We start from the raw sequence: 16,751 nt of genomic DNA, 5'->3' as shown, positions 1-16,751 counted from the left end.
AAAAAATATTTTGGTGTAATAATGTTGACCAATAAGATTATGTTGGGGAAATGTGTAGCAGATTATAAGGAATTGCAAAAAGTGATTATGCTCACTAAATAATACAACACATTATAGCAACAAAGGCCAACCTCTTTTTGTTATAGGAATATGCCTTATATAATATCATTGTAGTCCACCAACGTTTTTTTAAATAATTAATGCAAAGATGTAAAATCACATGAGCTATACTTTATGCTGATGTATAAGTTGTTACTGCATGAAACTCAGATTAGTAAATTGTCTTGCATTTTATATATTTTTTTAACATTAACACCTTTTTACTGATAAAACATACTTTGTAAAGTGATCGATGTAAGCAATTTCAAATTATAACATCATTTTAACAGTATATCATACATTATAAACAAGTAAAAAGAAAAAAAGTGTGTGCGTGGTTGCCACACACAGTAGAAGTGAAACCTGTGTAAGGAAGTGCAGAAGAGCTTATACTGTACTGTACCATTTACTTTCCTAAGCACTTCCTTTATAGAAGTTTCACTTTTACCACTTGTGACTACAGACATTTTAATTAATTCTGAGGCAGTGTGAAACAGGATCACTGTGTGGACCTCAGGACTAAGTAGGCTAAAGGGCAATTTACATAACCATCACAGGGGTTGCTGTCTAATACATATGGTTTTGTGGCACCACATGGCCACATCTTTTGGCCTCCATTACTTTAAAAGTACAGGTAAAGGTGTTTAAGATCACTTGGAAAGTATGGCAATAGCTGTTGAAATGAAAGTGCTTATACTCTGCAAATGTAAAAAAACCTTGCATCAAAGAAAGAATACATTTTATAATTCTGTTGATTAATACAACATATAAACAGTTCCAGTCTCCAAAGAGCCCTGTTAGGGCCATTTATGCTGTATAGTCACAATTTATGAATGCTTCAGATACATTCTAAGAGGAAATTATTAACATATTGCAGCAGTGATTTTCTCAATGATCCCTTTTAACCTTCAAAAATGCAACATTGTGGTGTAAAAGGCAGGCATCTGGGTAGAAGTAGGCATCTCTCATAATGTGAATAGATGATGGTTGCTAAACTATTGCATGAAATAATCACATGCACTGATGGTCCAAAGCAGCAGTTGAATTCACTGTTTCTGAAGTACTGCTTTTTAATTAACTGTTTCTGTCTCTCTGTTGCAACTCCTAGAGTGACTCCACAGACAGCCACCAATATCTGTGGAGTTTACAAGGCAAAAGGGAAAATGGAAAAGTTTCACAGGAAAAACAGAAGACCCAACAAGCGCAGCTGTCTGACATATAATATGTAATTTATTGATGAGCGCTTGCAATAAATTACATATTATATGTCGGACAGCTGTGCTAGTCCATTCTTCTGTTTTTCCTATGACGTTTTATTTTTTGTGTTGGACTGACTTTTGGCCACAGTTTATGTTTTATTTTGCTTTAAAATGAAAAAGTAGGTTGCCTAGTCTTTCTTCCTTATCACACAGACATGCACTCATACTTAGACAGTCCCCGATTCATATACTGAATGTTTTTGGAATGTTGAAGGGAACTGGAGCACCCAGAGAAATCCCACGTGAATCCAGGAAGGACATACAGAAGGCACTTCAGAGTGACTTGTCCCTAAAAGGCTACTTACTGTGCATCTGGTTGGCACATTCATTTCTGCAGCAAGGCATGCTGGAGAAGAGCTTTACAGTAAAGGGTGGTTAGCTGATAAAAAGATATCTGTAACTCTCGTGTGTGAATGAATAATTATTTATTTACTTACTGATTGATTGACATTTGATTACTCGGACAGTCTGACTGGGTAGGAGCCCATTTTCTGCTGTGGCCCAGGTAGAAAAGCTCCAAAGTATTACAAAGGATTTTGAGAACAATAATTTTACAGTCTTTGTCTACTGTTTAAATAATTATGCCAAGTTAGATGCAATATGAAAACATTCATTAAGAAGATACAAATTATATGACAATGATTTAATATTTAGCGAAATTGTATCAGTTCATAGAGAAATTAAAGGCAAGTTACTATAATACAAGCAAGAATTGCAATTTGAAGTGAGAGGAAAGGCAGGCTTATGGTATATTTAGAGAGAAAGTCAGGGGAGTGTGTTTGATAGAAGGAAGTGAGTGAAGAAGAGAGAGAGAGAAAGGTGTGTAAGGTATGAATATGTACTTGTTCACACGTAGGGATATAGTTTATCCTGGTGTTGAGCAAGAACAGAACCAGATTTTGGCTAGAAAATCTTTCAGAATGGTTTTGAAAGTTGGATGGGAGGGTGTTGACCTGATTGAAAGTTTGATGGGGGAGGGTGTTGACCTGATGGATGTAGGTAAGGATTTCCAGGCTTTAGCAACATGGTCCGAGTACAGACAATGCCCAGCAGATTTCATAGGTTTTTGGACAAACAGAGGATGTTCTTCGTGTTTCACTGTTGCAGTCATCACACTTGGGTTATTTGCCTGCAGTTAGCCTTCAGATGGCCCAAATACCAGAGTCTTGGGATTTCTGCATCGGATGTTGTTGCCTCTTCCATGACGTCAGGGGTATAAAACATGCAGCTGACACCATTACATCAACTTTTCTTGCCGCACGGGATCCGGAAGCAGAAGCAGTTTGCAAGTGCCGGTCGGCTGCTATCCAAAATTTTCGTTTTTCGAGTTTCAAACCTGAAGTCTTTTAAAGCTAAGTACCCTGTTGGGGATCCTTTTTTCTTACCTTAACCGCTGTCAGAAAAAGTTAACAATTGTCTTGCCTGTGGAAAGCAAATACTGCACAGAGATTTTCATTCTTACTGCGTCACCTGTTTAGGCCCAGACCACATCGTTCCTCGCTGTTGGTTTTGTGCCTTGTTCAACGCCCGAGCTATTCGCTACTGGGCTATCTTTGTCGCTAAATTCTTTCGCTCTTGTTCTCTGTATTCTGAAATGGCTTCGTTAAGCCATCTGACTACCGATCTTCTGAAAAAACGTAAGGGTAAAGACAGAGACAGACAGCGTAGGTCCAAAACTGCCGACTACGCTTCCATTAAGCTAGTCGCCAGTTTGACGGTACTCAAGCGCTTTTGCAGCCTCTGATACCCACTTCTACAGATTTGCAGGCCTTTACTGAGACCCTTTCGGAGTCCGCTATGCTGCGAGCTGCTTCTTCGACTATGGAACCTGCGGATGTCTCTACCTTGGATGGGTCCGGAGCCGCTGTGCAGGCACCGGCTTTTGAGGGTGTATTCAGGCCTTCTGATGTTCGTATTAAACAGACTACTTCATTTCTGACTAAAACTACTGAATTTCTCAGGCCCAGAGTTCGCACTACACGTAGGAAACCAATGACCAAAGTGCATTTTCAACCTCCCATGCCTCAGAAACAAATGTTTAGAATGGCTGAAGACCATATTACTTTAATTAGGGGAAGCCAGCCTTCCCCCTCTAAAAGACAAATAATTGATTTTCCTTCTGATTCTACAGACCATGAGTCCAATGACTGTGACCCCTCTGATTATCAGGACTTACCCTTATCCACCTATGAGAATTCAGATGCAGAGGATTCCATTCCCTCTGCCTCCCCTCCAGAGGACTTTTCTTTCGGTGAAACTTTGCATACCCTAAGAGAGCATTTCTGATGGGAATGCCAGGACTACCCTCAGTCAAAAAAAGAGACTCAGGGAATTTTTAGACTTGCCTCAGCACAGGCCTCTAGCTATAACCCCCAGTCCTGGGTATTGTAGATGATGTCTTCATGGAATCAAGTTTTACCCCTGATACTTTACCTCCAGCTCCTAGAAAGCCTGACAGGTACTACAGAGTGCTTGACTCTCACAAATTTCTCTTTAAAAATCCTACTGTGGATCCAGAGACCATTTCCCAGGGACCTAAAGGTATTAAGGCTACTACAGGAATTCTAGGGCTTTAGACAGATAGGGTAAGAAGGTCTATACCTCTGCAACTCTTGCCATCGGGGCTTTAAATTGCCAGTTTCATGTGTTGAAGTACCAGCAGCATATAATGGAACTAATTAAACAAAAAATGTTGTTGATTCCTGATTATGCAGAAAATAAAGATTTACAAGAATTAATGCATTCTGCTAACCAAGTTGGTAAACATAACTTGCAGTGTGGTTTTGATGCCTTAGAAGCATCCTGCAGGGCTGCTGTCACTGGGTCTGTTCTGAGAAGGCATGCTTGGCTGAAGGAACAAATCTTGGCAGACCATGTCAAAGCAAAATTAGTAGATGCTCCATTAAATCAAAAATGTTTGTTTGGCACAAAAGCAGAAGTAGTTCTTAAAAAGATGGATGAAAAAGCTAAATTTATGCAAACTGTTAAAGATTTCTTACAGGTACAACCACCTAGATTCAGTAGGCATTGGCCTTTGAAGAACTGATCCTTTCCAGTCCTTCTTAGTCCTTCTCAGTCCAAACCCAGGGGCAACAGACCACAAAGACTACAGTCTCAGGGGATGCACAGATCTAAACAATGGAGTGCTCCCACCTCTAAAACAGGGAGTGGTAAGCCACCCTCTCATGGAAAAAGTTCACAATGACTTATCCTGTATCCTTCCCAGCCATGCTCAAGTACTTGCACCCCTAGGAGGAAAACTCACCCTGCATGCAAAAAACTGAGAATACATTAACTAGGACCGTTGGGTCTTAAACATTGTATCCCAGGGATACAGATTCTACTTCCATTCCCTGCCAGACCTTACCCCAAACCAGTCGGCAGAAGCCCCAAAGCAAGTACTTTCTCTTCTCAGTATCAGGGCTATTCAGCTTGTTCCAACAGAGCAAAGGGGACAGGGCTTCTACTCCAGACTGTTTCTGGTGCCCAGAAAAGAAAACTTCTGGCACCCTGTCCTGGATCTGTCAACTCTCAACACCTTCCTGGTGGTACCAAAGTTCAAAATGCTTACACTCCCAACAGCTGCTGCCTATGCTAGCCAAGGACTCCTGCCTGGTCACCCTAGACTTAAAAGAAGCTTACCTGCAGTTCCCCATAAAGGAATCTTGCAGGAAATATGTACGTTTCAGGGCAGGCTCTATGCACTGTCAGTTCTCTGCACTTCCCTTTGGCTTATCTACTGCGCCCAGGGAATTCACAAATTGCCTGGCTCCAGCCATTGCTTACTGCAGGCAAAGAAACATTCAAATTTACCCATACTTGGATCGCCTGATTCAGGCGGACAGTCAAGAATTGCTACTTCAGCACCTGACATTTGTAAAGAGACTCCTAGCTTCTCTAAGGTATACCATCAACGAAAAGAAATCACATCTGGTACCCAGCCAAGAAATTGTATTCCTGGGAGCAAGCTTGATTGCAACTTCCCAGATGGCATTCCTTACTCCAGAAAAGCAGGTTTATTTGGCAAATTACTGCAAACTACTGGCCACCCAAACCCAGCTATCTGCAAGAAAAATACTGCAAGCCCTAGGGTTCATGGCCTCATGCATTCTCCTAATTCCATATGCAAGACTTCATATGAGGAAATTTCAGTGGTACTTAAAAAGTCTCTGGTGTCAACATTCTCAGGACCCGAAAACAGTGATTCCAATCATTCCTTGCCTAAGGACAGAGTTCCTGTGGTGGACAGAGGCCTGCAAACACAACAAGGGACTCCCTTTCACTCAACCCCCGCCACCCAAACCCTGACAACAGATTCGTCAGACTATGCATGGGGGGCACACATGGCAGGCAAATGCGTTCAAGGCAAATTGAGCCCAGGACAAATGCACCTGCATATCTATCAAAAAGAAATGTTAGCTGTACAGAATGCTCTGAAAGCCTTCAAATACCTTATCCTTCCAGGACAACTCTTGATAAAGACAGACAACACCACAGTCATGTGGTACATAAGCAGGGGGGGAACTCATTCCTACCCACTCTGCAGGTTAGCCATGGCTCTGTGGAACACAGCCTAGAGCAACCAAGTGCACCTGCAAGTTCAAATCCTGCCAGGCAAACAAAATTCACTGGCAGACGATAAGCAGAAATCTAATGGACCCACACGAGTGGAAACTGAAACCCAATTCATTCAAGCTTCTAATCCACAGGTGGGGGACACCAGAGGCGGACCTCTTTGCTTCCCTACAGAACTATCAATTGAGCAAATGTTGCACCAGAACTCCCCACATCCTTTACATGGGAAAACCTCTCAATCTATGCCTTTCCCCCTCTGCCCCTCCTCTCGAAAGTACTACTCAAGATCAAACAGGACAGGCCAAGGACAATCCTTATTGCACCAGGCTGGACATGCCAGCACTGGTACCCACTTTTACCCAGTCTGACAACAGTGCCACCATGGCACCTGCATCAGACCCCCTCTCTGCTGCCCCAGCAGGAGGGCCAGATTTTGCATCCTCAGCTGCAAACCCGGAACCTAGCATCCTGGCTTATTTCCTGAATACATCACCAGCAACCCTCAGCAAACAGGTGCTGGATGTCATCCTTGAGGCCAGGAGGCCCTAGTACTAGGAAATCCTTTTCAGAAAAGTGGAAAAGATACTGTTCTTGGAGCCAGTCTCCGGGAAAGAACACAGCTGTGCCCACCTTCCTCAAATCCTGCTCCACAAAGGCCTATCCTTCTCATCCATTAAGATTCATGCCTCTACCATCTCAGCTCACTACAATAGTGAGCTACCCCTCTTCTCTCACCCTCTGGTTAAATAGTTCCTGAGAGAAGCTAACAATCTAAGACCCCCCCGAGGAGAGCCCCCACTCCTGCCTGGGACCTTAACTTTGTACTAGAAAAGCATATGCTTCCCCCTTTTGAGCCTGCTGCTATAGCAGAGTTAAAATTCCTCTCTTGGAAAACAGCTCTACTTCTAACCATCACTTCAGCAAGACGATTGTCTAAGTTACAGGCCTGTATGGCTGTGGAACCCTTCATTATCTTCCATGTGGACAGGGTTTCCCTCAGGACTAACCCATCATTTATGCCCAAGGTGGTATCCAGTGTGGCTTTAAACCAATCCATCCATTTACCAACCTTTTTTTCCTAATCCTCAGAATAAAGGGGAAAGGATCCTGCACTCCTTGGATGCGCACAGACAGCTTAGGTTCTACCTTGACAGGACTAAACCATTCAGAAAATCAGACCAGCTGCTAGTCAGCTTTGTTACAGGGGCAGAAGGCAAGGCCATTTCAAAGCAAACCATCTCCCAATGGATAGTACACTGCATCCATTTCTGCAACAAGCACCATGGAAAACCTACCCCACAGGGGGTCAGAACCCATTCCACTAGGGCTACCTCAACCTCTACAGCATTTCTCAGGGGAGTCTCTACCAGGGACATCCTGGAAGCTACAACCTGGAGTTCAGTACACACCTTCACCAAGCATTACCATTTACCTATCTTTTCTAAATCCAGAGTTGAATTTGCTACAGCAGTCTTACAAGGCCTGCTAGCCAGCCCTAATACTTCTTGACTGTCTCCACCCTTCCTCAGCTTTGGGACTCAACCAGAGTATGATGACTGCAACAGTGAAACATGAAGAACATAGTACAGTTGTGTACACTTACCATAAATGTAGATGTTCGAGTGTATTCACTGTTGCAGTCCTGGTTACCCTCCCTCCAGCTCTCTGACTTTTCTATACTTTCTACCCATCCTATCTTTTGGCCATATCTCATGGCAGTGGTATTTACTTTTCACTTGAGGTGATCCACACCATGTAATTGCTTTCTCTTTTGGGGGCTCCTGACATGTGGGACAAGAAAAACTGGTGTAATGGCATCAGCTGCATGTTTTATACCCCTGGCAACCTGACATCATGGAAGAGGAGACTGCATTCAATGCAGAAATCCCAAGACTCTGGTATTCGGGTCGACTGAGGGCTACCTGCAGGTAGATGGCCCAAGTGTGATGATTGCAACAGTGAATACATTGGATTGTAATAACCAATTGAGAAAATAGTTGTGTAGAATGATATTTAGTGCTGGTTGCTACGTAATTTTATAGATTCTAAGAAACTGTATGTTAATTGATGAGGTAGTTCTAACCAATTTAGTCTTTTTAGTGCTGTACAGTGATGGATTCTGAAAGGGGTATTGGCTGTGGGAATATGTAAATGCCTCGGTATGCAGTAATGATCTGTATTACTGTGACTGCACTTAAGTTGTCCTTGTTCAGGTAACAATGATCCAGTCTGTTTTGTAGGATTGAGTAGTGTAGTAGGGAACTACATTAGCATGTGGTTTACATACAAGAGAAAACAGGGAAAAAAATCACGAATTGATGAAAAAGGTAACTGCTGACCAACATTCGCTATAGCAGATACAAGAAAGAGCTTTTCTAAGTTGGAAGTTGTTTCAGACGCAGCCGAGACTTGTAGAAGGTACAAGATAAAACATAAGCCAATCCTTTAGAGTAGGTTGAGATAATTAGTCCACTCATTACCCAGGGGCATGTGCTTTTCCAGTAGGCATTAAAGGATGGAATGGACAGAAAAGTTTGCATATGTTTTCCATTTGTATTTCTGTATGAAACTGCAAAATTGGCAGTGGTGTACCCTACATCATTTCTAGAAACCTTGGGTTATCTTTATATTTTAACTTCCTGAGATTTCTGTGACTTTGTGTATCTTAAGTCAATATTTGTAAACATATTTTGTAATGGTGCAGTTATTCTGTTCTTACCACTTTTATTATGTGTGAAGTCTATAATGTCATTTGCAAATTAATATGAAAGTGTGTATACATAAGATGGTTAATGTACACCAAGCAACGATTAAAGCTAAATGTGCGCATTAGCTGTGAACTAGTCATATACTTACCTGTTATTAGTGTAAGTAAAATGTGTCTGCATACTACTTCATCTTCCTTCTATGACCGCACTGAGGGTAAATCTCTGAACAAACTCTTATCATTTTAATTCCAGTTCCTTCTTTTCTTTTGTTCCTTAGAACTGTACAGAAAGAGGATCGTACACCAATGGCTGAAGAGTATATAGAGTACAAACAGATAAAGGCAAAGCTGAAGCTACTGGAGGTTCTTATTGGTAAGAGAAGCCCTTCAAAGACCTTGTAAGCAACAGAATTTCCAGGCATGGATCTGGGAGCAGCAGAAGACGATGGCTGGAATAGAAAAGGATGATGACCTGAAAGAGAGTATCGGCAACCAAAAGCACTCCCATGGAGAAAGCTGTGGTTCCTTGGGACTGGCACAGCACCCCAAATTGTGCATTTTTCTGTCCATTCTACACCTCCGGAACAGTCATCAGAAGAGGTGCTGTAGGAGTAAGGATAACACAAAATAATCCTGCATGTGCTACAAGATGGCGTGGACTTTTTACTGAAAAGTTTTTAAGTGAATGAGCTGTGTTACCTGTCAGCAAAGAGAACTTACTGTTCACATCTTCTTTGCTCAACACAAATTTTATTAGATTGTGTCTTCTCAGCAACATTACACAATTTGCCTTTCTAATCTGCACTTTTGTTGTACAGGTAACTGAAAGAATGATTTTGGAGTCTCATTTTTGTCCCCTCAGAACTGACATTTGACAGTTTTTTAAATCTTGTGTCTTTTAAAACATGTATCTGTCTTTGGCTAACAAAATGATTACACACTCTGCTAGCTTTGTTTGTGCATCTTGCTAGAACTATACTAGAAGAAACTCTTCCCAGTCAGCATTATAATTGGTCATCCTCAGTACTGTTTGGTTCAGTAAATCTAGTGTACTGTAGTAAGTAGATAATAAACACAAGCTGTACCCTGCCTGGGGAACAGTTAAAAGGTACTAGTGCAGGTTTAACCTGCATTAAAATGATAGAAATGGCTACACTGCATTTTTGCAGTTAATATTTTATGAATTTTCGTAACACATGGGCAAGGTGAATTCTGTGAAGTGTCAGGATCAACAGGTTTGTTTCACTATATGCTTTTTTGTCTTTCTTGACTTTCCTTTAAAACACTGCGACATTAACTACAGGATGCATTTTACAATGTCTTCCCAGTTAAATTTGGTTACAGTATAAGGAATATAACAATAATAGTTTCTTTGCAGAGTCCATGTTACAGCAAGAGAGACTGATAGAATTTCATGTATCATTATGACCTGTTTTAGAAAGAATGCTAGATACCAAAGAGGGACTGGGATGGTGCTGAAACTGGAGGGTTATATAACTGTGTGGATGAAAAAACACAGGCTTCATCATTTTGTGCATGTTTTCTAGTCTGTCACTGGTAGCTCCTGTTTTTATTAAATATGCATTACAAGAATGTTGCACTCAGGGTTAGATGATTTGGTGTTATTTATGTATTTTACCAGTTTGAATGGGGGGTGGTGCTCTGTATCATCCCCCCTTTTCTTAGTATGTGATTATACTCACAAAAAGCCCAAACCAGAACATTTAAAAGAAAACCCTATAGCTCAGTGTGTTGTAGAAAATGCCTTACTTAAATATTGCAGCTCTACCTAAAATGTTCAATTGTCGTGGATGTATGTAGCCAAGGTCATCATGTAAAGTGAGTGAGTACCAGTTTTTGTGGCAAAGTCATATAGTAAGTAATTGCACTGTATGCCTGAGAGTTTGTTTTTGTTTTAAATGTAATACTTGCAACTTGAGTACATCTTTGTGCTGCATAAACTAGAGATTAATTTGTAGATTTTTAACTGGTCTGTAGTATATTTTAGTCATAACATTGACTCTCAATTTTAAATGGAAGACTGATACGGTTCATTTTTCAGGAATTTCTTGAATGCCTGTTTGTGTTTTATGGTCATTAATTATTGTGACATTTTTGAAGCCATGCTTATATGGCACATTCTTGTTTACAGCTTGTGAACAGACAGTCTAATGTTCATATTCATTTCTGCCAGCATGTCGTGCCTCTAATCATGTTAAAAACAACAGAAAAAAAAAACACAGTACTAGAAGTCTCACCTGCAGAATGGCACACAGTAGCATAACTAAGTAGTATTAGTAATTTCTCTTGAGTAAAAACAAAAATTTCCAGTTACTCTACAGCAGAATAACATCAGAGGTCTTATGATGTAGCATTATTAGTTTGTTGTATTTTTTGATGTGCTGCATAAATGTATGTTTTTTTTTTTGACAAAGGTATGCTGGCTACCACGTGTATTTAAGTATGAATCTGTGGTTGTGTGTCATGGTCTGTCCATGTGGGGAGTTAAATGAGATCATTATGCAGGCAGAACAGTAAAGCATTACAATAGCATAGGATCATTACCCAAAAGATAATGCCCCTGCAGAAAAACAATGCCTTTATAGGTACTCTGAACTGTCATCCACTGGATTGCACGAGAACTAAAAGTGGATGGGTGTATATGATCTGTTCTCCTGTGTTGTTAATGTGCTGCCCTTCACTTTACTAACATTTGTTTTTCTGTAAGCAAAACAATCTGATGAAATTTTTAAGTGAATGTAACAAACAAGGGGTTTTGGTCCAGCATTCTGAAATTCAGCTGACTGCATAAATGTTCATTTGGGGCTGACAGCAAAGATTTAAGCACTCTTATTTCTAGAAATTGATACGATCTGTTATTTTTCAGGAGATTTATGAAACCTAGCAGTATTTTAAGTTGTGATGTTAGTTTCGCTGTCCATGTTTCAGGTTAGGCAAAGTTAACTGAAAGGCAACTATTCACATCCCATTTTGAAAATAGAGTCCATTAAGTAGCATTGTCTAAAAACATGCACCATGCAAATCCTTCACCTTAAAGTTTGCATAATAAAAAGGAATTGCACTCTGTTTAACTCAAAGCTACGCATTTCATATTCACACACACACACACACACACACATACACACACACACACACACACACACACACACACACACACAGTGTTGTGGGGGTAGAGGCTAACCTCAGTCACAAAAAAAAGTAAAATAAAATTAAATACACCACACACACACACCTTTCTCTGAGAACACAACTTCCAGAAATGTTTTACCACTTTGTCTCACACATTCTTATAACGTAGTGTAACACTAAGTGTCTTGATATTCACACCTCTGACCACTTGCACTTTGGTAACTGTGGTTTGGTAACAATTAAACATTTGTCATTGTTATTTTGGTAACATTTAATCAGATGAACTGTGCTTTGGTCATTTCTATTCTGCTTTACCCTACTAAAGGATTTCCTAAGGGATTTTACTGAAATGGATAGAATCTTCAAGCTATGCAGTGTGATACTTTATAAAACGGGTAGTTGTTTTTTGGCTGTCTAATTTGCTACTAACCATACTTTAGAATTAGTGTAATACTTTTAGAAACAAACTCAGCCTGATACATCTGAGTATGTAATAAGATGAGGCTAGCAATCTAGAGGTATACACTAGACTGCTTTCATATTTGACTTGAGGATTTAGATGCCCGTGGATGTTAGCATTGTATCCTACTAGCCATGCACCCTAATACATTCTCTCATGCCTTATTGCTTATAAAATATCCTTTTGCAGGATACTTTTACGAATAATAAGTGTGCGTGTGTGAAGGCTGGTTTGTTTACTGGTTCACAACTCCTTCTGGTAAGGAGGTCTGATAGCCCCATCAAGGAGAACTTCTATTCTGAGGCCAAATTTGGGTTGACAGCCCACTGCACATTGTGGCAGCACTAGAAGGTATGTTACATTTATACACAAGAACCCTTTCAGTGCCTTGAGTCCTCACATGAATCCATTTATTAACACTTGGCCTGTGTGGATGCTTTTTTTTCTTTGTGATGTCTGATTCCGTTTCTGGAGACCATCAAACCTTCTCAACTTGAGCATGACTCATTCATTCTGTTACTTGGGAATTTCACTCAGGATCAAGGTCAGAGCCCTCCAGAGTGAGGACCATCAGTCAGGCAGCCATGAGGTCTTGTTATGTGTTAGTGATATCACATCAGTGAGGGCATTTCTTAATGGGCTAATTCCATACCTAGGCAATGGTATGTGCATTCCATGTCATTGTCACTGCGACAGTGCATGCTCCCCTCCCCCCAGGATAGGCACACCAGTCCTCACCTGCCAGCTCTGTCAAGTGCATGAGCTGCTAAATGACCTTGGGTTACCTGGGATGCAGTCAGGACTTTATCCATCTACTCCATTGCATTTCAGAGTTGCTCTTTCTAGCTAGAACATGGCCAGTATCTGAGTCACCCTCATGGCTTCATCATTCTTATGGTTTGTGCAGGAGAGCCAAATGGTTGGTGCCTTGAGTTACACCACTGGACATTAGTTACTAAGCTGGAGAAGCTGTAATAGTAAAATTTGTTTGTGATTTTAAAATAAGAGTTAGATAACCAGATATTAAACACATTTAACATGTTGCCATAGCCTGTGGACTTCATATTATAAAATGTAAATTTCTTCGCTGCATGCTTTGTCTTCTTTTGTTGCTTCACCCTGAGACACTTGCCGATGCAAAATATTTATGATCATTTTTCTGGCAGAAAACATAGTCCTGTAGAAAGGATAAGTGTTTGAAAAAGTTTAATGTAAAAGATGATGGGGTATTTGAAAACAAGATGCATGATCCAAAAAGTCACGAGTAATATTTTTAGTGAATGATATAGTAAGTAAGTATGCTTTAGTAAGCGGATATATTTTTGCCTTATGAAACTCGACATGAACTTCTAAAGATTTAATAATCTGTTTAAAAAGGAAGATATTGCATTTAGCACTAGTTAAAACTATGCGGTTTTATCAGAACTGAAGAAAGCACATTTCTTTTCATTAATTTATCCAGGTTGGTTATTCAAAATTGTTCAAAAGGCACAATTTTAAGCATTGGAATTGTATTTATATGAGGATCCCTACAAAATGTCATTCATCATTGACAATTCGTGTGACTGAAGTGCAGATTTCAAATGCATCTGCATTAATGTCTTTGATGAAAGTTTGCTTTTGAGCTGTTGTAAACATACATATTTTACAAGGAGCATCACAGTGTGTGAGCTATGCTTCTGTACCCTTTACATATTTATTCTCATTCCAGGCTCTCTGATGGCCTTGGAGGTGAGTGCAGTGCTGTTTTTCAGTAAAATGAGTATCATGTTTATTTTTAAGTCTGTGAACCGTGTGAAAATAATAAAGTTGTGGGATGGGTACAGCATGGTTTGCTATCCTGCATAACTTAATAGGAAGACTGTGAGAAGTTCGGCAAATAAGTTTTAAAATCATTATGCTGTTCCACTTCATAGCGTTAGATTATTTCCCTTTGATTGCTGATATTGTTGGAAAATGCAATGTGGTCTTGTAGTTATGCAGTTTGGGACCACTAGGCTGTATCTACTCCATGTTATAGAACCTTGTATAAATGCCATTCATAAGACTTGCGGTAGAAAGTTAGTTTTAGCTTACCCTCTTACAAGTAATGTAACAAGTCACAGTTTGTGGCACTCTTAAGATACGGAATAAGGCAGTGTTATGCTTACGATGAGAGTTGCCTGAGAAAGAACAATTTAAAACAAAAAAATCATGAACCAGCATTCCATGATTTCTCATCATTTCAGCTTTAGAACCTTAAAGCTGCAAATCATTATTTTGTCTCAGCATATGCAGGCAAACTTTTAAAAAGCATTTTGTTGATACAAGTCACAGCCCTTGATTATGCAGTGATTTGTTTGTGTTGGTGTTTGCTTTGCATGTTGTGTAATCCTAAATTTCATTGTCTTTATTCCTGCTGTAAGTTCTGTAACGGCTAAGTGTAGCAGCTGCTGAAATTCAAACCACTGGACAAATTGAATTAATTGATCAAAGAAGTTACCCACACACATTTTACATTTATGTAATAATTTGTTCTTTGTGATGTTAAAGGCCTCGTTGTAAATTAATGACTTGTTAAACCAGTGTAAGTTATGTAGATAAAGGAATAATTAGTATGTTTTAATGATTGTAAATTCATACAATATAATAATGTGTACATTTTTGTACATGATTTTTTTTACATTAAAAATGATATTTTTGATGGTGGTGTTTATTTCATTCAAAACAGTATATCTAAGATTAAGGCATTGGCTCCTAGTTATTAAAATTTTTCCCGTTTTGTGTTCTGAGACAATGTTTCATCAGGGTGGTTCATTAAAGCATAAACTAGGACCATTGTAATACTGGTTAACTTACTGTCTATAACACTGAACACCAGGATTTCACAACACAGTTTTGCCAAAGTAAGATTAAGTCTTGGGTCCTGGAATGACGCTGACATTTGGAGTTTGACCTCTGACGTATGGGATGCATGTTATTTGTACCCACCTCCTTGCAGTGTGAACCTGAAATCTGGAATCTAGCAAAGGATATTTCCATGTGGAATTCTGAATGGTATGCTGCAGACTGCATAATCCAGTTAGGCCACTGGAGAGGATGCTGGATGGTCTTTGAAAGCCAGATAAGACTTGAATTTTTTCTTGTTTTCATTCAACTTTTTTGTTATGGCAAGCAAAACTGAACAGTAATGTTATAGGCTAATCAAACTGAGTGCAAATAGGAAGTATTTAAGATGACCATTGGAAGAGATACACATTATTGCACATTGTGTTATAGTGCCATAAAATGAACCAATGTATTTTAGTCTAGAAATAAAAAAATTAATAAACTTTACCTCATTTACAGTCTGTCTAAACGATGATTGTAACCTATTGAACTACAGCATTACTCCATTTATATGTATAATTTAGCCAATTGGTGTAGAGTGTTTAGCCCTGATTGCACTGCTTGTGACCTAAATTCTGTTAGTTAGTCAGGGAGCTTGGTAAGGGGGAAAATTTAGTCATTAATGGCCAGCATTTGTTTTACTCACGTTGATGAACTTTCTTGCACAGGAACCATTATTTGGAAGAGGTCTGCTACAAACCGCAGGTTAGTAAACTAATCTCGAATGGAATGGTTTATATGACAGTACTTCAATGGGTTGTGCCATGCATAACTGGCAGCATTACATGCATTGCATATTGTTCCATTGATGTCTCAGCAAAGGATCCTTGCTCAGCACTTACTTGTGTGGTAGCACAGATAACTTTTCAGGTCTGCAGCGCTGACCTTCCTTGACACTGATGAAGGATGAAATGAATGGGCAAATAAGTAGATCCAGGAATCATTGAGCTGAGATCCAGAATAGAGACAGTGACCTGGAAAAAGTACAAAATGCTAAATGTCTGCAAAAATTACTTGTCATCTAATTCTCAGTGTAATGAGTTTAAATGCAAAATCCTCTTCTAGCATTACTGTGATAGGAATATACATATAAACTTTCTTTATACTTCTTCTTGCCTTATACTAACCAAATTTAAGATTTCATGAGTTGACAGGAAACATTTTTACTGAATTATGATTTATGACAGGCAATCATACAGTTACATAAGTGAAAACAAACTGCATTGAGATTCTTTTAGTTGCAAACATTATGTATCACTTATCTTCTATACTGTCATTGTCAGGCAAACATTTAATAGCACATTCAATTCCTGTCTTCCCTTAAATCTCATTGCTACTTCAAAACATTATTTTACCTGTATTGTTCCCACAATTCCCATTTTTCTATGCCATTTTCTCCTACTCATTCTAAATATCCCGCTTCCAGTTGTTTTTACTATATTTACTACTACTGGTATGATTGTATTAGACTTTTGTGTTCCACTTTCTAGTAATTGTTTTTTGGCAGCCACCAGAATTAAACTTAGCAAGGCCATATTATGTCTAGGCAATTCTAATTCTATATCACAGCTTAAAAAATTATTGTTCACAGTGTGTTTCTGACAGAGTAGTGTGCATGGAATTTTTTAAATCT

General features: G+C 39.4%; 1 protein-coding gene across 3 annotated transcripts in view; it reads left to right on the top strand.

Annotated features, from left to right (window-relative positions):
* The window catches only part of FAM13A (family with sequence similarity 13 member A), a 2,572,531-nt gene extending 2,557,598 nt beyond the window's left edge, over nt 1-14,933 (top strand). For all 3 annotated transcript variants that reach the window (XM_044061451.1, XM_044061452.1, XM_044061450.1), the window contains one exon: nt 8,919-14,933. In XM_044061451.1, the coding sequence (XP_043917386.1) occupies nt 8,919-9,042 (124 nt within the window). In that variant the 3' untranslated portion in view covers nt 9,043-14,933. The remainder of the gene's footprint in view (nt 1-8,918) is intronic.
* Nucleotides 14,934-16,751: the final 1,818 nt, after the last annotated feature.

The sequence above is a fragment of the Protopterus annectens genome, chromosome 2.part0 (genome assembly GCF_019279795.1).
Source record: "Protopterus annectens isolate FY-2018-M chromosome 2.part0, PAN1.0, whole genome shotgun sequence".
NCBI classification, from domain to species: Eukaryota; Metazoa; Chordata; order Ceratodontiformes; family Protopteridae; genus Protopterus; species Protopterus annectens.
This window is presented reverse-complemented; position numbering and strand designations above follow the sequence as displayed.